Source organism: Raphanus sativus, chromosome 7 (assembly GCF_000801105.2).
Source record: "Raphanus sativus cultivar WK10039 chromosome 7, ASM80110v3, whole genome shotgun sequence".
Taxonomy (NCBI): domain Eukaryota; kingdom Viridiplantae; phylum Streptophyta; class Magnoliopsida; order Brassicales; family Brassicaceae; genus Raphanus; species Raphanus sativus.
In genome coordinates, this window is record NC_079517.1 from 7,973,769 (window position 1) to 7,996,891 (window position 23,123).

Below are 23,123 nucleotides of genomic sequence, written 5' to 3' on the forward strand. Positions count from 1 at the left end.
AAAACCCCCCCTCCCAAAGATTTACCTCTTCCCCCTTCCTCTCCGATACATCACTCAAATCTCTTCATCTCATCATCCTCTTCTCTACCTACTCTGCTCTTTTTCAGTTTTCTCAAGAATATTAAAACCTGTTGTATCTTTTTCTTTCAAACACTCATGTTAAGAAAGACAAGATCTTGATGTTCAAACGTTAATGTCTCCAGTGATTAGCGAAGCACTTAGATCTGGCTTAACTATAGATTCATCTCTTAGACGCAGGACCCATCTTGTTCAATCTTTCTCCGTCGCTTTTCTTTACTGGTTCTATGTTTTCTCAGAAATCATCTCTCTATAGCCTATAAACTATATATTATATCACCTTTCCATATAGCTTTTTGATTTACCTTAATCAGGGTCCTGCGTCTTTCATCAGCTTAACTAGTGTTTCTGTCTTTTTCTTCTTTTTTTTTTAATTTGATTTCTTTGATGATGAATATACCGGAGATGAGATCTTCTATGACCGGTTATTTGTCGCCGGTTTTAACGACCAGTATACCAAGCTCCGGTTCAGGTTCCGATCCAGCAGAGCGGAAGAGGAAGAGGTTGGAGTCTAACAGAGAGTCGGCGAGGAGGTCGAGGATGAAGAAGCGGGAGCTTTTGGATCGTCTGAATGTCCAGCTCGAGCAGCTACGCAAGGTTAACCGTCAGACCGCCATCGAGCTCGGTGTCACGACGGAGCACTGCGTCAAGACCGAGGCGGAGAACTCCGTCATGAGAGCTCAGGTGACGGAGCTCAACCAACGCCTCAATTCCCTCAACCAGATCATCGCTTCTGCAGAGTCGTATTCCTCCGCCGCCGGAGGTTTTGGGATGGAGACTGCTCCCTCCGCCGCCGCCGGAGGATTTGGAATGAAGACGGGCTACTCCGCCGCCGGAGGATTTGGGATGAAGACGGGCTACTCCCCTGCCGGAGCATTTGGGACGGAGACTGCTCCCTCCGCCGCCGGAGGATTTGGAATGAAGACGGACTACTCCGCCGCCGGAGGATTTGGGATGAAGACGGGCTACTCCCCCGCCGGAGCATTTGGGACGGAGACTGCTCCCTCCGCCGCCGGAGGATTTGGAATGAAGACGGGGTACTCCGCCGCCGGAGGTTTTGGGATGAAGACGGGCTACTCCGCCGCCGGAGGGCTTGGGAAGGAGACTGCTCCCTCCGCCACCGGGGGATTTGGGATGAAGACGGGCTACTCCGCCGCCGGAGCATTTGGGACGGAGACTGCTCCCTCCGCCGCAGGAGGATTTGGAATGAAGACGGGCTGCTCCGCCGCCGGAGGGTTTGGGACGGAGACAGCTCCCTCCGCCGCCGGAGGATTTGGGATGAAGACGGGTCACTCCGCCGCCGGAGCATTTGGGACGGAGACGGGCTACTCCGCCGCCGGAGGATTTGGGATAGCGACAGCTCCCTCCACCGCCGGAGTATTTGGAATGGAGACAGCTCCCTCCGCCGCCGCAAGTTTAGGGAAGGAGACTTATCCCTCCGTTGCCGGAGGATTCGGGATGGAGGCGGGCTACTCCGCCGGCGCCGGGGGGTTTGGGATGGAGACTGGTCAGGGAGGAGGAGGAGGAGTAACTGATTACGGAGGAGGAGGAGGTGGACTTTACGACGGAGCGATGAACCCATTCAATCCAGGGTTTTATGACCAACCTCCAAACATGGCTGATCTTCTCAACTGTTGGTAACTCAATGTCACAATCACCATCATCTAGAGAGAGAGAGTGAATGACATTGCAATAGTCTTTTTTATAGATGATTTGATGCCTCTGTGTTTAGATTATAAGATGACTTCAGTGTTGTAATGGAACATAAATGTGGTTAGCATGAAGATGGTGATGTGATTTTGCTGTAAGTGGAGGGGAAATATTTTATGTTTTTCTTTTTAATTAATAATGGACAAAAATTGACTTTCGTCTTTTTTCTTGGTCTAGTTTCTGCTTTCCTTATTTGGAAGCATTTGTTGCTCTTATTAGAAAGATGAAACTTTGGCTAGTAGTGAAGAATGATAACAATGTGAGACGGTTCTATCCAGGTTGGTTCGATTTAAAAACGTTATATAGAGATGGAGTATTATCATTATTGTATTCGAGACTATATTGACCAAAATGTGATAGACAATGATGCATTTTAGTACTTACAGCAAAATGGATTGTGGATCATGGGCCACTCGAGTTTTCTCCTTTTTTTTCAAGAATCTAACGTACGACGCACATGATCTCAGTTACTCAATCGTTTCGTTTTTATTTATATTACGTACATGATTATTCTCTGATTCAAATCCCCATCAACTAATGTATAAGACTGCTTGGAATGTTAAGTAAATAATTCTGTAAAACTATTTATCCTTGTCAATCATTGCGTATGTATATCAAACACCATATTTGTTAAAGACGTTTGTGTTGCATTTGAATCTCGGAAACGAGCATCAAAGGTACATATAAACCATATAACAGGTGGCTACTCAGCCCAAAAAAAAAAAAAAACAGGTGGCTACTAAAGACGTTTGGGTTGGAAGTGTAGTTGGCAATTCTACTCGCTTTGTAGATATTCTCCGTGAGTAATGCATATGTCCATGATCTATAGTATCTTCGATTGCTTTCTCAGATGTTTCTAAGTGATTCCCAGAAGGTTGGTTAAAGATAAATTAGTTAAAACCTTTTCAAAAAGAAAAAAAACAACTTAGTTAATCCTATACTTATATAGGCATGCACCACATTAACCAAAAAGGTTGAGATATCTTTGATTTGATGTTGATGAAGAAGAAGACATGAGGAGTGATAACATGTCTGCTATGTTGTTCCAGATATTTGTTGTAGACATGTCGTTGATAGATTTGATACCCAAATGTCAATTGCACAAGAACAAGTGAAGAGGACTATTAATATATTAGAACTATTTGACAAAACTCAAAAAAACCCTTTCATTTCTGCATGAAGCGTGGAAAGGCTTCTACGACATACTTAGATCCTAAAAGATTCAGCCTCCATTTCATCCGTAAAACTCTTATCATAAACCATTAACTAAGCGATAATCGATCGAAGATGTATCGGCTTGACAGGTCGGAAACAGATATCCATGGAAAGGTCTGAATGGACAAGTAAAACTATTAGATATCATCGGTCCTCTTCCTCTTTTTGAGGTTTTTGAACAATTAATTGAAAAGTATCAATTGATGAAATATCTTTTCTATTAATTTTGTTTTTGTTTGTATTTTAGATGTATATCAGATAACCCGTGGAAAATTTAAAATTATGGTGTGTGTCATTTCTTTTTTTTTCATCTAAATCAAAAAGTTTATGTTTTGGTATATAAATGTATTCAGAAACAATATGAAAAAGATATGATAAAATTCTAACCTAAAAAGTTATGAGACATTTAAAAACTATAGTTAATAGATTTTTCTAGACTACTATATTTAGAGTTCAGATGATTAATTTCAAGATATAGACCATTTTAAATGACCAAAGTGAATATCATACTAGTCAATCATCTTAATATATTGAAATGTTAACACTAATAATTAGTAAGAGTACAATGAACACCGATATTACCATGATTATACAATGACTTGCTTAAAAAAATTAAATGATATAAGTTTTAGTGAAGCCAATAAAAATCAGGGTTATAGTTTATTTTAACATTTAGATGTTAATTATGAATATATAACAATTTCACTACAAGAAAACAAGTAATTTCCAACTGCAAATTCAGTAGGTAAACAGTCGCAAATGACACATTACATTACGATTGATTAGCGACTAAAAACTGTAGTCGTCAATCATCGCGTCGATAATTCTATTAGTCGGTAATCAGTCGTTAAACAACGACTTTATGATTGATTTACGAGTAAATATATTAGTTGGCAAATAGCCGTGTAATAGTCGTGAAATTTCATGACTAAGCTGCAACTATTTCACGTCTAGACTACGTCTGCTTTCTAAGTCGATATTATATCGGTTACTTGCAATCGTTAATCAGTCGACAAATATAATCGCAGAATAGTTGTTTTTTGGGCGACCGTTTAGCGACTACTCCTTTTTATATCCGTCACTATATAGTCGCTGATTTAATGACCGTTTAATGACTATATGTTTTAAATCAGTCATACAATGCTGTAATTTAACAACTCTTTTATGAATGACTTGCGACTTTCACTTTTTTGTTTCATCAAATTTGTAATTTGATTTTGGCGATTTCTAAAAACATATTACAATTTTTTGGAAAATTGTTAAATATTTATGCAGTTTTGAGAGAGACATATAATCTGAAAATGTTATATTAAATATTTATCAAAATGAGTTTTTAAAATGCTTAAAATGAAACCAAAATATCTACTAGTAAATAGAACATATGAAATCTCTAAACTGTAAATATATTTATAAAACATGTTCCAAAATTTAGAATCTAAATATTAAATCATAATATTAAATAATTTAAAATTTTCATTGTCGCACATCTAAAAAATTTCATAAAAATGTAATTAACAACCAAACTATATACTCATATCTAAACCTTAAATCATGAAATAAAACTGTGAGATTTAAATATTAAGAACTTGAATTTAAAGCCACATAAATTAAATCATTGAATTGTAAGATCTAAATCCTAATATGAGATTTGATCCCCCATAAAATCCTAATATGAGCATTCTAAACCCTATTTATTATCTTAAAAATAAGACTGGTCTTAAATACTTGATATTTATTCCGTTTCGTGTATGGAGAAATTTTACTTTTACCATATTATTGCTACAATTAATCATGTTTATCTTTATTAAATGATTTTTTCAAAAATACGTTATTCTTTAAAGAGACAAAAGATTCTTATACCCTTGATTTATAGATATATAATACAAATAATTATTTAAAAATAAAAATAATTTTTAAATGTTTTCGAATTATAATTTTCAAATTCGAACTTTTTTATAAAATACTTTTTGCTAATTTTCTTTTTGAAATTCCAAAATTCTTTTTGAATATACTTTTAAATTTTTTTAATTAGTTATTTTTTATATATTTATTAAAATCACAAACCCATATGTCAAAACCCACCCCTTCAACTCTGAACTATAAGTTTAGATTAGTTAACCCTACTGATATAATATATATTTATCTCTGTAAAAATAAAGGTAAATTTGGTTAAGGTACACATAAAAAGTAGTATTAGAAATGTGTTAGTTGTGACAATGTCTCTTCCTGTATTTGTATTTTATTTATCCACAAAACTAAGTACTTTCCCATGATAAATAGAAATAAAATTTGCAAATAGAAGTTATTTTTTTTTGTTCATTCAGTTTCTTAAGCCTAATACATTTATTTTATTTAATTTTATTCAACTCTTTGTCGGAAGATACTATTCCAACACTCCTTCCAAATACTTATTAATAATAAAATATATATTAAACGATTTGTTTTGTAATTTGAAATATCTTTTATCTGTTTCATATATATATATATATATATTTATTTATTCAATTGACTTCTTACTATACACTTTGAAATTTCACACATCAAATTCCTATGGTATTCATTTTTTTCTTTTGACACGGAGTTATTGTTTTATTTCAAATTATAACAATGTTACATCAACGGATTTTCAACAGATAAATCTACCATCTTATATGGTTACAAAAAAAAAAAAAAATCTACCATCTTATAAGATCTACGCAAATTTGTTATGCATCACATAGTTTTTTCGTCAATTTGTCTCCATTAGAATGGATAAATAATAATCAATCATATATTTAATAAACAATTACACTTACACATATGTGTATTTAATTATAAACTTATAATGATGATATTGATGAGTTAATTTGACAAATGACAACAAATCAGCCTCAATGATAGTCAGGCACTAAAACAATACTTTACATTGACTTTTACAAATCAACCAAGCAAATAGGCTTAAGTGGTCACTGATGAAATGATGAAACCAGAAACAAAAAGTTTATAATCAACCTTAAAAACTGATATATGTTCAAAGAATCCACATACCATGTTGATTGGTGATTTTGTCCTTATTTACTTGTTGCAAATTAATATTTATCTTCTCTGTGAAAAGGAATAAAATTTCGGGGGCAAGTAGATAGATATTCATGTCTCTGACTTAGCGTAAGAATAAAACTATAGTTCAGGGTAACAATATGTGCGTATATTTCTTTGTCGCCATCATATATCTTTGATTTCCATCGCTTTTTCTCCGAATAAAACACGTACGAAAGATTGATCAGAATCGATTCTTTAGATAGTTGCACCGTCCACTTCATTATTTTTGTTGTTGGCATAAAATTCATTTATCCACGATTATATTCCCGTTAACACTAGCTACATGTTCGTAAGTTCGCTTGCACAGTTATGAAAAAAAAAGAATGTTTTCTTCTTTTTAAGAAAGGGTAAAGAGAATGTTATTCTAGTATGAAAGACAAGTACTAAGTGGGACATCTAAACTGATCCGATTGGTGGACAAACGGGTACGCAATAGATTTGCTATATTCATGGGAAATAAGGCCATGCCTATGAGAGGGGCTGGCTAGATGGCTTGAAACAAGATGAAAAGATCGAGATGCAGACATAGTTACGATGGATTGTTACGAAGGCAAAACTAAATGTAAAAATGATTTTTTTTGCTTCAATAAAATTAATATTTTTGTAAAGAAATAAAATAATAAGTGCGACATCTAAGTTAATGGTTTTCTTTTGACATCTAAACTAATCTTCCGTCGAAAGTTTACATAAGGTTACCGTGAAAGACATATGCAGATGAAATGATTCTTGGTCAGGGGTATAATCAAATGTATCCTTCTTGGTCAATGGAGATCTCCAACTTTTTACAAGTTTTCAGTATTACTCCGGTTTACGAGAAACACATTAAACCGGGCCTGTTTACATATGCAATAGACACGCAATTAAGTTAAGATGGGCTAAACTGCAAAAAGCATGGTGGTTCGTGGGAATAATCTGTGTTATTTACGTTTTTGCAAAGGTTGTTGACCAATTAAGAGTTCTGGCCCATGCTTGTTTGTAATGAACCCTCTGCTATTTGGGCCCATTAGTGAGTAAAGACCACATTCCTTAAAATACTAGTAGTAGATTTGACAATTAATAATCAAATCTACTGTAAGAAAAGTTACAAAATCGCACTAGATGTGCTCCCGTATACGGGGACAGGGCAAGATTTCATACTATAAATTTTATATATCTAAAAAAAGAAATATTAATTCAAAAGAATAAGTAGTTTCAGAAAGTGACCCAACAACAATAGAAATTGGTTCGTAAAAAACTTGCTTTTAATCAAAAATAAATAGAATCATATATTTTAATAAAAACCATTTATAAAAATCATATATTTTAATAAATCAGAAAAGTATTCGTTTTATATTTTAAAGTTTATGTAATAATACGTATAAAATTAACTTTCAAATTATTTAGAGAAATATATGCAGGGATTATATGCTTCCAGTTTTCAAATGCTTGAAACTATAAATCTAAAACTTGAAAAAATGCTGTGTTCAATTGGTCTAACCTAGTTGCTGACAAGTTTTGGCATATATACATTGATAATGATATTTAATTTCTCCATTAATTATTCTCCAACTGATGAGAGTGGGTGAACAAATATACTAGTACTTGTGAAGAGATGAGGATAAATAAGTAGCAGCAGAAATAATAAAGGAACTGCCATTAAACATTTTCCTTTGAGTATTTATTTAAACGTTAACAAGAAAACCTACAGTATTTATGTAAGGATTAAATAAATTTTAATAGGGGTCAGAAAAGTTTTTGGCTTTTACGGCTAATGAGAAACAGTAACACGTAGAGCGCACTCCCCGTGGTCCAGAAGCCACCACTCTCTCTCTCCTAATCCATAGTAATATTCTTATACCATAAATTAATTCTAAATCTATATAAAATGGTAACTAAATCTGTTGTTAAGCTGTCAATACATATATATTACTTTCTAAGTTAAAAAAAAATCTTGATATTTTGTGGTATTTTACTTCAACTAGTAATGATTTATGTGTGTTTATGCAGATTCCCCCAAAAAATAAAATTAGAGAAAACTTTAACATAAAGCAAAAGTAAAAAAAAAAACATTATTAAAAAAAGAAGAAGAAAAAGCGAAAATAAATAAATAAAAAAAGAAAAAGAAAAAAAGAGAAGAACGTGGCACAATTCCCCGTGCGTGCTTCTTCCTCCTCACCCCCCAGACGCACCACCCAAACCTCCTCTCATCTCTCTCTCCCTCTCTCTCAGATCGATTCTGTTTCTTGCCGATCATCATCATCGTTAATCTCCGCCGGATGATCTATCTCCCGTACGTATATTCCCCCCTTTCTTCGAAAAAACATTCGTTGCTGTTGTTGTTGTTGAATCTCTCCTTTTTTTTTTTCCGAATTGACTTTTCTCGTGTTATTGTGAGATCGTTTCTTTTTGGATTGTACGAAAAATCTCAGATCTCATTCGGCCTCCTACGGTTAATTCTAAATCTCAGATCGATCTTTTATGAATCCTATTAGGTTACAATAAGAGGAAGCAAAAAGAGACTATTATGGGTTCAGTTTGTTGCGTAGCCGTGAAAGACAGGAAGGTCCCTCCTCCTCCCAGTAGTAGCAGTGGCCACCACGCCCCCGCCGCATCCGGCGCTTCTCTCCACCGGAACTCAGCCTGCTCGCCTCAGTGGAGTTTTAGACGCGATAACAATAGGAGACGCGTGGCTGATGAGATCGAGGGATCGCCTTTTTATGTTGTTGGTGGGAGGAGCAGAGGGCTTAGTATGGATAAGATGTCCTCCTTGGGATCTGAGGGTGGTGGAACTCCTCCTCCTCTTGCTCCCGATATGGGATCTAACTCGTTGGTTCCACCTTCTTCAGGTAACCTATATGATCTGTTAAGTTAAGTTAAGTAGGACGTCTATGATCATAATCTTTGTCTTATGATTCTCTTTTATTTGACTCAGATTCATCCTTGGCAAGTCATGACCTCATTGAGGTGAGATTGATATTTACTTTTACAATTTTTTAAGGTTACTCTTAATCCTTTTTGGATGTTTCAGGTGAAGAGTTTAGTTGACTCGTCGCCGAGTATTGTTCCATCAGCACTTTCAAAGCCTTTGTTCTCCTCTCCATCTCTCTCAACTCCCGTCTGCGACCTTTCATCGGCTCACACGCGTTTGCTTCCTCCTAAATCCACGCCATCGAGAAGGGCTCGCCGTTCGCCTGGGCATCAGTTGTTTAGGCAGGTTTCCGATAGTCAGATTCTAGGGTTTAAGTCCCCGAATAATAATAACTACTCTGTCTCCGAAGGAAGGTCGTCCTTCAAGCTTTCGACCTGTAGCAACGACTTCGCCAATGGTTCTCATTACGCTTCCTCCGAAGGTGGCTGGTCCTTGAACACTTTCTCTGAGCTCGTGGCGTATTCTCAGAGGGAGAGATGGTCTTTTGATAGCGAGCATTTGGGTTCCGGTAGAAGGAAGCTTAGTGGTGGTGGTAGCAGCAGGTTCTCCTTCTCCCCTTCCGTTGCCGTCGTCGATCAGCAGAGCTGCGGAGCTTGCTCGAAGTTACTCACCGAGAGGTCTTCCGTTGCTAATTTCGAGCTCCCGATCGCTGCTGTTCTCGCTTGCGGTCATGTTTACCATGCGGAGTGTTTGGAGACCATGACTACCGAGATTGAGAAGTACGATCCCGCTTGTCCCATTTGCACCATTGGGGAGAAGCGGGTTGCGAAGATAACGAGGAAGGCTCTGAAGGCGGAGGCGGAAGCAAAGGCAAAGCACTACAAGAGGTGCAAGAACCGTGTGGTGGATAGCTATGGCGAGAGTGAGTGCGATGAGTTCATGTTCCAGAAGACGGGGAAAAGAGAAGGAAAAGGTCTGAAGATGGAACCTAGTTCCAGTAGCAAAGGCCCGTCTAAGTCGTTCTTGAAATGGCATTTCGCTTCTCTCAGCTCCAAGTGGAGTAACAGCCGCTCTTCCAAAGACTCTGGTTTGAAGAAAGGGTTTTGGTCTAGACATCGTAACAACCGTTCTTCATCAAGCATAGAGGTAAAAGCTTCATATTACTCTTAAATAATTTTAAAATGGTGTCTTGTAGTAACTGATATTTTGCACATTTGCAGGGACTTAACCAGACATCTCAGCTTTAAGGAAACCTCTCAGATCAGAGGAAAGTGAGGTTATGTAGGAAGCTTTGTAAAAAAGAAAAAAAAAACAGAGTCAGCTCACAGCTTTAGCCTTTAGAGTTGTGTCTTTAACTTGTTTTTTTGGGATATTTTGTGTGTGTTTCAGTGTAACTTATGGAGATGATTTTTTTTTTAGTTTATGAAACAAAACTTGATCATTTTAGTGATCGATTTCATAAATGTTTGTCAGCCATTTAGTTTGGGTTAATCTAAGTTCTGTAATCTTCACGTTAAACATGCTCCAAAAATAGTAGATGATAATACCAAACTCAGAAACATGTTTATGTTTTCACACTTGAATCTTTAGCTGCTGACTTCGCAGTTAGAGTTTCCGAACTAATTGAGCACTCCGCTTATACCACCATGAAGAAAATATTGATAGCTCTACTTATTGAAACAAAAAAAAACTGCAAATTCAAAGATTCAACCATCACAGACCAAGCAAAAGCTAAAGAAAACTCAGCTTCCTCCTCCTGTTACTTCACCGCCGCCGTTGATCACCATGTAGTAATCCATCTATACACAACCAACCACGTCCTCTTCTCGAACCGTTCCTGTCTCACGCTTCGCTTCATCACTACAAAGAATCTTTCTCTCTGCCGTGAAGAAGACCTTCGAACGAAATAGAGTATCTAGATTGAAGCTTTTATTCAGGACAGAGAGACGAAGAATACTTTGATGCTGATGTGAACTTTGTTAGAGAAAAGGAAGTCAAGGTTCAAAGTAGTCATCCCTCATTATAAAACTTATACCCGATGTGCTTTTTTGGATTGTTTCACATTGTTTGTTTCGTTTTTTAGGATGCATGTCCTGACAGTTGACATTAATCGAATGTACATGGGACGCTGTGCTGCAAATGATACTGAGAAGCATGAAGATGAAACACTGATTGGATTAGTGTATTTCTAAACTCTTTGAACCTGTATAAAAGGCGAGTCATTTAGGATCGTCACAAGTAATTGCTTTAGAACATGAAACACTGATTGGATTCGTTGGAAATATTAGTTTCAGATTGGCATTGCATACATCACACACTTGAGCTAACTCGGGTTCAACTATACGGTGCTTTTACTGCTGTCCCCCTAACTAACTCCGGAAGATAAGCAGGCAACAACTAGATCCATTGACTACTTAGGCCTACATTGTGAAGCATCTACTATATTTTATCACTTTTTTTTTTTTGTAAGGGTCTTACAGGTTTGGCGAGAATCCTGAGAGGATGAAGATCATAGTTGGGTCTAGATTACCCGCTTTTACAGAGGTCGGAACAAGATAAATTACATGACACTTTACGTCAAGGATTAGTCTTGTCTCTGAAACAAAATCTCCATGATTTCATCATAGACATGGCTGTGGAACTGACACGTAAGTTACATGATACTGTGGTATATTAAAGCTAACAATGTGGCTCACACTGATTTCTTCAATTTGCCTTGCAGTGTTTGGAAACACATCTTGAATGAGGTTCTTAAATTCGTAATTATTACATGATCAATTAAAAGAGACAGACTAGTGTTTGGTGATTTGCTTATTTCAGTAGGCAAATACACCATGGAGTCAGTACTGTTGTATACCAAAGAACACTATGGCAACCCTCATACATGGCAGAGAATATTTGGCAGAAAATATTTTCTCTCTTTACTTCTGTTAGCCGAAATACATTACACTTTTGTATGCAAACTATAAAATTTTAAGTTTTGAGGATGTTCATCTACTTGATACTTCAAACTAATATTTTTTTTAAAGATATTACAAAAATATATTGCGATATTCATTAACAAACGATCATTTGACAAAGTGCATTAAGCTTAACAATATAAAACATTATGTAATAATAGTGTCGAACACTATACATTTACAACAAAATATATTGTGATATTCATTAACAAACTATCATTTGACAAAGTGCATTACGCTTAACAATATAAAACATTATGTAATAATAGTGTCGAACACTATACATTACAACAATGTTATCGGTTTACATAATATAAAATTCCAAAGTTAGAATAATAATTGATACTTTTATTATAAAAAATAATTCTTAAATTTTTATGTATTGTAAACTCACAGGAACTGTATGATGCTATTCAGAAACCTTATCGTTGGCCGCGGTATAGAGGACTACTTCAGCAAATCACTACGATATGCTCAGAGTTTGTAGGAATGGAATTTGAAGTGGAATCTGTTCAGTCAAACAAGGTGGCACGAGAGATCTCTAGAAGTGTACTATGGGATGGACGTTTTCAATCATATTTGGCGATGGGAGGACCGTCATGGCTTCATAATATCATTAGGACTGAAGGTGCTATGGTGATCTCTTAAACCCTTCCCTTAGGGTGAGTCATCATATGCCTTTGCTGTCTTTGATGCTTTCGATTTGATTTTTGTATTAACAGTTAAAACTGGTCAGACTTTGTTTCCTTGAGCTTAGCCTCTTGCTATTTGAGTTAAAAAAAAAAACTCAATCTTGGTATTTTGGGAAACTAATAAAAACTACACTCCAAATATGGGACAAACAAAGCTATATGCAGCATTTACATACATATCACCCCTTTTATACTACTCCATCCGTTCCACTTTAAGTGAAGTTTTAAGATTTTTATTTTGGTTCATAATATGTGATGTTCTCACTATTCTAGGTAAAATTAAATGTCATTCAAATTTTATGACCAATTATAAAATCATGTACTATTTTGTTATTGGTTAAACTTGTTTTACTTAATGTGATTTTTATATAACCAAGACAAAGTGCATAAAAATTTGTATTTTCTTAATAATTGTATAAAAACCTTAAACATCACTTAAAATGGTACAGAAGGAGTATATTTTAGACGCTAGAGTTTATAATCCCGGAATGATCTATACTATTATTTATGAAGTGATTTTGCTGATTTGTCACATTCTCCTTGATTTTAGCTAATTTGCTTATTTGTCATATTCTTATTAGTTTTTTTGATTAAATCATCAATTTATTCATTTATATAATATTCTTTGATTTTAACTAATTTTGCTTATTTGTCATATGCTTATTAGTTTTTAGATTAAATCATCAATTTATTAATTTAAATAATATAAATGTTTCGAACTTCTAATTAATTTATTAATTTAAATAATATAAATATTTCGAAATTTCTCATTGGATTTATGATTATAACTATTTTAACTTTCACAAGATTCTTATTAATTTTTAGCTTAAATCATTAATTTATTAATTTAAATAATATAGCTATTATTATTTATGAAGTGATTTTGCTGATTTTTCACATTCTCCTTGAGTTTAGCTAATTTTGCTTATTTGTCATATTATTATTAGTTTTTTTATTAAATCATCAATTTATTTAATTTAGATTTATTCTTTGAGTTTAGCTAATTTTGATTATTTGTCATATTATTTTTTAGTTTTTTTATTAAATCATTAATTTATTAATTTAAATAATATAACTATTTCAAATTTTCTAATTGAAATTACAATTATAATTATTTTAAACAAGTTATGACCAATTCTTATTTTCATATGATGTAAGATGTTTTAAATTCTATAGTTTCATTTTTTTCATTCATTCCAAATTGTCTTGATTATAGCTTTTGACATCTATATTTTTGTACTTTTGATATTTTTTAGTTGGAGTTTTATGTTTTTTCTTCTTTCTTTGAGTTTGAAAGATTAGGAGCAAATCGGTTTTGTTACATGGAGTTTGGAATTATGAATTAGGTATTATGAATTACTTCAGTAGTTATTTCATGTGTATGTTTTAATTATTACTGTTTAATCTATAAAAAAAATATATCTTAATATTAAGTTTAGAGAATTGTCTAAGTAATCATGTTATGAATATGTGTTTAATGGTTTATTTTCTAAAACGGCTAAAATAAATATATTTTTAATGAATAATAAGATTTATCATTATATAATTAACCATAAATTAAATTTAATAATAAAACTATCGTTATCTATTTTTCTTTTATTAAAAGTAAACTTATGATATATTAAGATAAGTCAATATATATATTTATCAAGTAAACCAATAAAATATTGTCATTATCTCAATTCGTTTTTTTAATCTTCTAAATTATCATTGAACTTTAGTTTTTATTTTATTTTTATTTATTTTGTTCTTACTTGGATTATGTGTGTTTTAGTGTTTTATTGTGTGAAATATTTGATATGTAACTATGCTCTTATGGTCTCATAGTTTTATAGCTTTCATTTGTGTTAAAAAGACGTAGACCGAAATAAAAATCGAAAAAAACTAAAATGATTAACAATACAAAGAATAAATTATCATGATGTTTAAATCATAATATATATATATTAACAATTATTAGTAAAACGAATATGCGCGCATGTGCGGACAAAACACCTAGTTGTAAAATATTTGATATTCATATATAAAATTAATTATAAAATTTAAAGATTAATTATCCACGCGTATCGCGAAAAACATCTTAGTATTTATTAATAAAAGTTATATACGCAATACTAATGTTTTTGTGAATATTATTATTATTATTATTATCAAATAAACAAAAATTATGTTTACATAGAAATTTTAATAAAATTATATAAAAATTTAAGTAAAAATTAATAAAAATATAAGTAAAAATTAATAAAAATATAAGTAAAAATTAACAAAAATAGAAGTAAAAATTAATAAAAATATAAGTAAAAAATAATAAAATATATTTTTTAAATGTGAGATTTTGTAATAGTAATTGATTAGTAAATTATGATTGATTAAAGTCAAAATGTAGGTGATAATATCAAGAAATAATGCTATCCAACAATAAGTTTACAGTGCCTTTATGGGTTCTTCAAAATCTTTGTTCATTACAGCTTGATGTCTAGAATAATCAGTTCATGGGTCCTATATTGGTAAAACTGATCAATAATTCATCAATATTTTCGGGAAATCCAGACCTCTGCATTCAACCTTCTTCCTCAGTAAGTGCAGTGACCCGTAAGAAGTTTAGAACTTGCAAACGTCAGGAAGCCAACAAACATAGATGCTGGAACATTGCCCTTATAGCGGTTTGTTCATTTCTCTCTGCGCTTGCTTTGGTTTTTGCACTTGCTTTGGTTTTTCTCTGCTGCAAAAGAGGAAGAGTCAAGACAGAAGATTCTCATGCCCTCGACAAGGAAGAAGAAGAAGAAGAAGGCCTTTCCTTGTTGGGTCAGATCTGTACTGAGCAGCTACGAGGATGATACTATTGGTCGAGTCGTTGATCCAGCGCTAGTGGATGAGCTTATGGATGCAAAGCTTAGAGAACAAGCAATTCTACTTACAGACCTGGCGCTTCAGTGTACTGTCAAAAGGCCAGGGAACAGACCGTCCATGAGAAATGTTGTTAAAGCGTTGACTGACGGGAAAGATCTTGTAAGAAGCAGTCCTGGTTCAGTTTAATAGTTTTTCACATGTTTATAGTAGCAGTAAGAGTGGTGTATCTTACTGTTTCTCTCTGTAACCACTTAATACTGATATGTTATTAAGTAGCATCTAGTTATATCAATGGTCTGAGAAACATATATGAAGTATTTTTTTCAATCGCCTAAATCAAATTGTTGGGAGTAATAGACACTACAAAAACAAGAGAAGCTTATACATGCTCCAAACTTACAGATATGTTTATGTTTTCACACTTGCAAAAGTATTTGTTTTATACCACCCATGAAGATTAAACACAAAACATTACAATAATTGCTTACCGAAGTGTATATAAGTCTCAATTTCATGTACACATGTAAAGGACTAACACCTACAGTTTTTTGACAAATATATGCCACCATGAAACATTACAGATTTTATATGGTGTTGTATATTATATCCCCTATGTATATAAAAATGTGAAAAGCGCTTTTCTTGCGCTTCAAGAATCATGCTCCCAAATGCCAGTTCTTGAGCTTGGTAAAAGCTCGTGAACTTTATTTCAGACGACAAAGTCGTGTAACTGATGGGGATTAGAGAATCTGCCATCTTGCTGGTTTCCAAGGCCAATGTAGCGATTGTAATCATCCACACCGAACCCTTGATAGTTCATCAAGCTGTCGTAATCACCAGTAGCAGTAGCACGACCTGGTTTTGGATCTGTGAAGACAAGGTTTTCTTCAGCAGAAGATGTAGTAGTATATGCAATGTTGTTGTTGTTGAAATGTTGTTGCTGTGAAGAAGAAGAGTCTTCGTGTTTGAGCTGAGATGTTTCCTGCATTTTGTTCTTGTCTTGATTAGAGTTAGAGAGTAACTCTGATGCATCACCAAACTCTTCTTTATACATCTCTTCTATCATCGGCTTCCATAGCCGAACTCTCGCGTTAATAAACCAGTTCGCAACCTAAATATATATTTTCAAGAACCACTCAAAATCAAAGCAAGACCAAAGATGAAACAAACAACAAATGTAAACATCTCAGCCTTCTGTGTTACCTGGTTTTTAGATAGTCCTGTCTGCTTAGCAAGCATGATCTTCTCTGATTCCTTAGGATATCTACAAAAAAAATAATTTAGAACTGTTTATTAACTAAGCAAAGAGAAGCAAGAATGTATATGTGTTAAAACTCTTAATCAAAGACTTACGGATGAAGAAAATGCTCAAAGAGCCAAGCGCGGAGTATAGAGACAGAGTTTTCAGGTAAGCCTCTTTGTGGTCTCCAAGATGGTCTAACCATTCCAAGCTGTTGATGCAAAGCTCTCTGTTGTCTCAACCTCTGATCTAAATACCTAAGACGTGGTATCCTCTCCCCTTGTTCTTCAGACGTCTCTTTCTCCCCAAGCTTCCCTCTGATCACCTGAATCTGCTCTTTTATCGCGTCCCGCAAGCAGCGGAAATGGCGAGAGATTCTGTTTAGAGCCACTGATGTGTAAGGCTTGGCTGCTCCAAGACCTGTTACTATCTCGAAAGATGACGCTAGAGCCTCCATTTGGTGGTAGTATTGGTTATACCTTTTATCTACCTGTGCAAAGTTTTCAAAAAACAATCATACAACATCAATGTAATGCCTACAGATAATCCAACTTTAAAATCGGTTAGAAAAAAATACATGTATTGATTATTTAGTCTACTTTTTTAAATCTTTTATCTACCTACAAATATTTATTCAAAAACAATCATCAAAGATTTCATATAAAACATATTTAAAGAACCGAAATTAATATATAACGAATTTATCTATCACCAATTAATTTTAAGGTGGAAATTCGGAAAACTTCACAAACATCGTTAAACATTGTGGCTTTTGATTAAATTTAATGTACCTCATCGGCCATTGTTAAGAGCTTGTTCTTCTTGCTCTGAAGATCTTGACGTTCTTGAGGAGATAACTCCTCTTGCAACTTGTCGTTTTCTCTGTTGTTATCACTCGACCCATTAGTAAAGTCTTGACATTTGTAATCTTTGTTGTTCTTGGTCTTCTTGTTACTACTATCACCCAGTTTCATATCTTTCCTGACACTAACAACTTCGTCTAGCAACTGTTGTGTTTGTTTAAGGTATCGTGATCTTAGAACGCTGCTCACAAACCCTGATGTCTCGTAGCGGTAGTTGTTGTAGAATCCAACTCCATTGCTGTAACCACCAGTGGAAGGAGTTTGCTCAGACTGATGGTGATGATGACTCAAGCTCTTCCCATTCTCATCATTACCGTAATTCAATTGGTTCGAGAGGTTCTGGTAATGGTGGTATTGGATCTGGTTACCGAGGCTCAACGAAAGTCCTCCTCCTTGAAAGCTTAGATCGTTGCTTGAAACCGTTACGTTTCCGGTGAGGCCTGTATCGCTTGTTGGCGGGATAAAAACCATCTCGTTTGGTACAGCACCACCGGAGTTAGGGATATGGAGACCGCCTACGCCGGAGAAAGATGCGGCGGAGGAAGTAGAAGCTTGTTGTTGTTGTTCGTTGAGGTAGATGGATTCTTCTTGGTACAGAGGTTGCATGCCGACACTAGTTGGGTAATAAACCGCCATGTATTTTTTATTATTTTCTATTACAGTGAGTCTCTTATCTCATCCAACTGATCTCTTGTCTGAAAACAAGATTCCCTGTAAGAGAAAGAGAGAGAGACGTGTAAGTTAGAAACAAGATTCTTTGTTAAAACATCGTATTCCCACGCCGCTACTACAGATGGAAAAAAATTCAAGAAAACTAAAAGAAATGAAACCCAGAAATTTCTAAACTAGGAAAGAATTAAAACCCTAATCTTTATGTAGAAGAAACCTTTTCCACATCAATTACAGTGACGCAAAAAGCAGAGGATGATGAAATCATGAAAGATCCATATATAATAAAAAGTGTTTATTATCGTCTGATGATGTTTTTATTTTCATGTGCTATGTTGAGAAGATGATCATTTCTTTCCAAAAGAGGAAAGCTTTATTTAAAAAAAAAAGAAGAAGAAACACAATACAGATTAATCATAGCTTTCAATCAAGAACCTGAGAGAGATTGTGGATGTGGCTCTGAATCAGGGAACACAAGAAAAGAGAAGAACTTCGTAATAGTCGAAGACAAAAAGAGATGAAGACACCCAATCCCAAGAGACGATCAATTATTGCAATTATATAATAAACAAAATTATTCTCTACTTTTTTGTGTGTATCACTCACAAAGAACAAGAACCAACCCATCTTATCATTGGAACCTCGACAACAAACACCCGATTTTAAATTAAAAAAAAAAATCTTTAACGAATATCAACCAATACCATAATAATCTATGGAGAAAATTTGACAATCTCTACCAGTAATATTTTATTTATCCGAACCAAAGAAGCTTCTATATCACATTTTATTAATATTATTCTGGTTTTTTTCTGTGCCAACCATTTAGAGAGTACCACGCGTGAAGCAGAAAATTCATTTTATTTATTTTTGTGTATGGATTATTGAAGATAATAGAGAATATTTTCGCAAAATACGACTTTATACACATTTTTAAATCAAACTATCGATATAGAGACTAAAATTATTGAAATGAAACGAATATCATTGACTTGACTAATGACTTGGTGCGTATATTCAGATAAACAGAATAAACAAATGGTATTTAAAAAAAAAAAGAGTTGAATTTCTTATTTATTTATTTTCTTTTGTTTAGAAGTTTAATAGCTTGGACACAAATTCAAGCATCCGTTGAATAGTTTTACTATTAAATTTGTCCACCAAAGTTTGATTGAGTTGTTAACTAGAGCATCTCAAATTAGTCTTAGTTGTTATGATAAACTCATTATAAGTTAGTGTGAACCAACAACATATATTTTTATTTCATATATAATTGCAAATCCCTGTTTATAAGTCAGCATGAAACATGTGTTACGTGACATGATACATGGAGTAATTGTTAAAGCGATCATAATGGTGTCTATACATTTGTAATTTAAATCAAATAAGCATTTTAGCGTATAAATACTATTTATACAAGTTATACGTGTTATGTTTGCGTCATACATCGGGCACGCATTTCTTATTAAGTGACGTGCAAAGGAGGAAATTAAATAACTCCAATTTCATATTTTCTGTACTTTTTATTTTACAACATTAGTAAATACAAACGGAGAAAATGTCAACAAATCAGTTTATTAAATATTAATATTAAATTGCCAAACCACCCTTGGAGCTAGAGAAATTTTCTGTGGGAGGTAGTCTAAAGAATTTGATTTGCCAGAAGTGTTATTTGAGGAAGAAGTGTGTCTGTGGGAAGTAGTCTAGAGAAATTTTTGAGAAGCGTTGGTGGCCTAGTGGTCCCAGCGAATCTTCTCACACATGACTACTCGAGGTCGCTAGTTCGATACTCGGGGACAGCAGGGTGGTACTATGCCTCTCCAAATAAATCCTTCCTCATACGAGTAGGGGCAAGCGGTGTATACCAACCGTAGGTCCAAGCCGGAGGGGTTTCCCCATACGAGTAGGGGCAAGCGGAATATACATTAATCCGTAGGTCCAAGCCGGAGGGGAAGGATTTCCTGGATTTGGGGCCGCGCAAGCGGTGGGGCTAGTCACTATAAAAAGTTAACCCTAAACAGTTTGAGAAGCGTTGGTGGCCTAGTGGTCCCAGCGAATCTTCTCACACATGACTACTCGAGGTCGCTAGTTCGATACTCGGGGACAGCAGGGTGGTACTATGCCTCTCCAAATAAATCCTTCCTCATACGAGTAGGGGCAAGCGGTGTATACCAACCGTAGGTCCAAGCCGGAGGGGTTTCCCCATACGAGTAGGGGCAAGCGGAATATACATTAATCCGTAGGTCCAAGCCGGAGGGGAAGGATTTCCTGGATTTGGGGCCGCGCAAGCGGTGGGGCTAGTCACTATAAAAAGTTAACCCTAAACAGTTTTGAGAAGCGTTGGTGGCCTAGTGGTCCCAGCGAATCTTCTCACACATGACTACTCGAGGTCGCTAGTTCGATACTCGGGGACAGCAGGGTGGTACTATGCCTCTCCAAATAAATCCTTCCTCATACGAGTAGGGGCAAGCGGTGTATACCAACCGTAGGTCCAAGCCGGAGGGGTTTCCCCATACGAGTAGGGGCAAGCGGAATATACATTAATCCCTAGGTCCAAGCCGGAGGGGAAGGATTTCCTGGATTTGGGGCCGCGCAAGCGGTGGGGCTAGTCACTATAAAAAGTTAACCCTAAACAGTTTTGAGAAGCGTTGGTGGCCTAGTGGTCCCAGCGAATCTTCTCACACATGACTACTCGAGGTCGCTAGTTCGATACTCGGGGACAGCAGGGTGGTACTATGCCTCTCCAAATAAATCCTTCCTCATACGAGTAGGGGCAAGCGGTGTATACCAACCGTAGGTCCAAGCCGGAGGGGTTTCCCCATACGAGTAGGGGCAAGCGGAATATACATTAATCCGTAGGTCCAAGCCGGAGGGGAAGGATTTCCTGGATTTGGGGCCGCGCAAGCGGTGGGGCTAGTCACTATAAAAAGTTAACCCTAAACAGTTTTGAGAAGCGTTGGTGGCCTAGTGGTCCCAACGAATCTTCTCACACATGACTACTCGAGGTCGCTAGTTCGATACTCGGGGACAGCAGGGTGGTACTATGCCTCTCCAAATAAATCCTTCCTCATACGAGTAGGGGCAAGCGGTGTATACCAACCGTAGGTCCAAGCCGGAGGGGTTTCCCCATACGAGTAGGGGCAAGCGGAATATACATTAATCCGTAGGTCCAAGCCGGAGGGGAAGGATTTCCTGGATTTGGGGCCGCGCAAGCGGTGGGGCTAGTCACTATAAAAAGTTAACCCTAAACAGTTTTGAGAAGCGTTGGTGGCCTAGTGGTCCAGCGAATCTTCTCACACATGACTACTCGAGGTCGCTAGTTCGATACTCGGGGACAGCAGGGTGGTACTATGCCTCTCCAAATAAATCCTTCCTCATACGAGTAGGGGCAAGCGGTGTATACCAACCGTAGGTCCAAGCCGGAGGGGTTTCCCCATACGAGTAGGGGCAAGCGGAATATACATTAATCCGTAGGTCCAAGCCGGAGGGGAAGGATTTCCTGGATTTGGGGCCGCGCAAGCGGTGGGGCTAGTCACTATAAAAAGTTAACCCTAAACAGTTTTAACCGGGCTTCGTAGCCTGGTGGTAATGGAACCTCGGCTGAGGTGCCCGCCACCCAGCTTCGAAACCCGGCCACAGCGATTTAACATCCTTACTGCTGGGGCGCTGGACCCCTTCGGGGATATTTGGGAAAGTGGCTGCCTAGACACCAGAGATATCAAAAAAAAAAAAAAAAAAAAAAAAAAAAAAAAGTGTGTCTGCTCAATTGCTTAATCGAGGGATTAAAGGGCCTTAACAACCAGTTGGTGATTACACAATTCCTTCCTTGTAAAGAAAATCCAACTTTTGACTAACAAAAAAATATTTTCATAAATGATTTAAATCATCTAGTATTATATGTGACATGAGGATAAAACACTATTCATAATAATTAGATATGTAGGACATTAGAAAAGTATTTATTCAAAACAATAAATTTGCAAGTGTTTTGAGCCTTCTGATAGGTCGATTCTTTGTCCCAAGGGATCTATGGAGGTTGTGTAATAAATAATAAATAGAAATGATGAAAAAATGAAATAAATAAGGTAGATGTGTTGGACGCGAGGTTGGTGCAAGTTGCCAAAAACAAAAGACTTCGACGCGAAATTGCCTTGTGGACGCTAACGGAAGGAAGCTAACGGCTTTGTTTCAATACTAATTAATGTTTATTTTTATTTTCCTTCTGTACTATTTTGTTTCATTTATTTATTTTATCAACTTTTTGAGTCTCAGTTTGTAATGGATTGGAACAGCCGACACAAACCTTTCGAGGAGAATCAATGTATTAACAAAAGTAGATTATGCATTTATATTCATGAGTTATTATTCTTTTATTTGGATAAACATAATTTTAATGTAGAGTTAGTAAACGGCAGGTGGAATATGGGGGAAATGAACACACTAAAATATCAAATAATTAAACTTTCTAAAATAGGTCAAATAAATGTGTTTCCAGTAAAGTTCGGCTTCTTTGTTTTGTTTAGTCTCCGGGGTTTGGTTTCATCCGCCGGTTTGTGGCTCCAAGGAATTGTAGATGGCTAGATGCCAATTGGTTTTTGTCTCAGGATGTTTTTACGACGCTTGCCGGCTTAGATATTCCGTTAATGTGTAATTTTTTAATGTTTTATTTTTGATAATCTAAGGTTATTCAACGGACCAATCCAACCCACTAATTTCTGAGGAATGTGTTTACCAACGCAAAACAGGTCGTTTACTCGCAATGAAAAGAAAGATTTATGTCATCTGATTATACAAATAGGTATATTTATAGTAAGTTTCAAATTCAGGAGGTTTATCACCTTTTTAAGTTCGTCATACCATTCCACTGAATTTATGTGGTTAACTTTCTAATGTTAATGAAGATTTTCAGTGCAAGAGAAA

At 35.7% G+C, this 23,123-nt stretch overlaps 3 protein-coding genes across 4 annotated transcripts; 2 read left to right on the plus strand and 1 right to left on the minus strand.

The window, feature by feature from the left end:
* Positions 1-1,951, plus strand: LOC108814671 (uncharacterized). The gene has a single exon (XM_018587286.2). It carries the CDS (start codon positions 466-468, stop codon positions 1,717-1,719), a length of 1,254 nt encoding a protein of 417 aa, XP_018442788.2. The 5' UTR covers positions 1-465; the 3' UTR covers positions 1,720-1,951.
* A 6,241-nt stretch (positions 1,952-8,192) lies between these two features.
* LOC108818342 (uncharacterized) lies at positions 8,193-10,370 on the plus strand. The gene is made up of 5 exons (XM_018591297.2): positions 8,193-8,350; positions 8,553-8,906; positions 8,993-9,024; positions 9,089-10,075; positions 10,150-10,370. The coding sequence occupies exons 2-5, from the start codon at positions 8,585-8,587 to the stop codon at positions 10,174-10,176; spliced, it is 1,368 nt and encodes a 455-aa protein (XP_018446799.1). The 5' UTR covers positions 8,193-8,350; positions 8,553-8,584; the 3' UTR covers positions 10,177-10,370.
* A 5,468-nt stretch (positions 10,371-15,838) lies between these two features.
* On the minus strand, positions 15,839-18,891 carry LOC108818395 (BEL1-like homeodomain protein 3). Of its 2 annotated transcripts, none has more exons than XM_018591358.2 (5): positions 18,639-18,891; positions 17,463-18,245; positions 16,785-17,161; positions 16,635-16,695; positions 15,839-16,542 (listed from the first exon to the last, which is right to left on the minus strand). In XM_018591358.2, exons 2-5 carry the CDS (start codon positions 18,168-18,170, stop codon positions 16,141-16,143), a joined length of 1,548 nt encoding a protein of 515 aa, XP_018446860.1. In that variant the 5' UTR covers positions 18,171-18,245; positions 18,639-18,891; the 3' UTR covers positions 15,839-16,140. The 2 variants fall into 2 exon arrangements, with proteins under 2 accessions (XP_018446860.1, XP_018446861.1); XM_018591359.2 differs by lacking the exon at positions 18,639-18,891 and adding an exon at positions 18,421-18,595.
* Between the last annotated feature and the right edge of the window lie 4,232 nt (positions 18,892-23,123).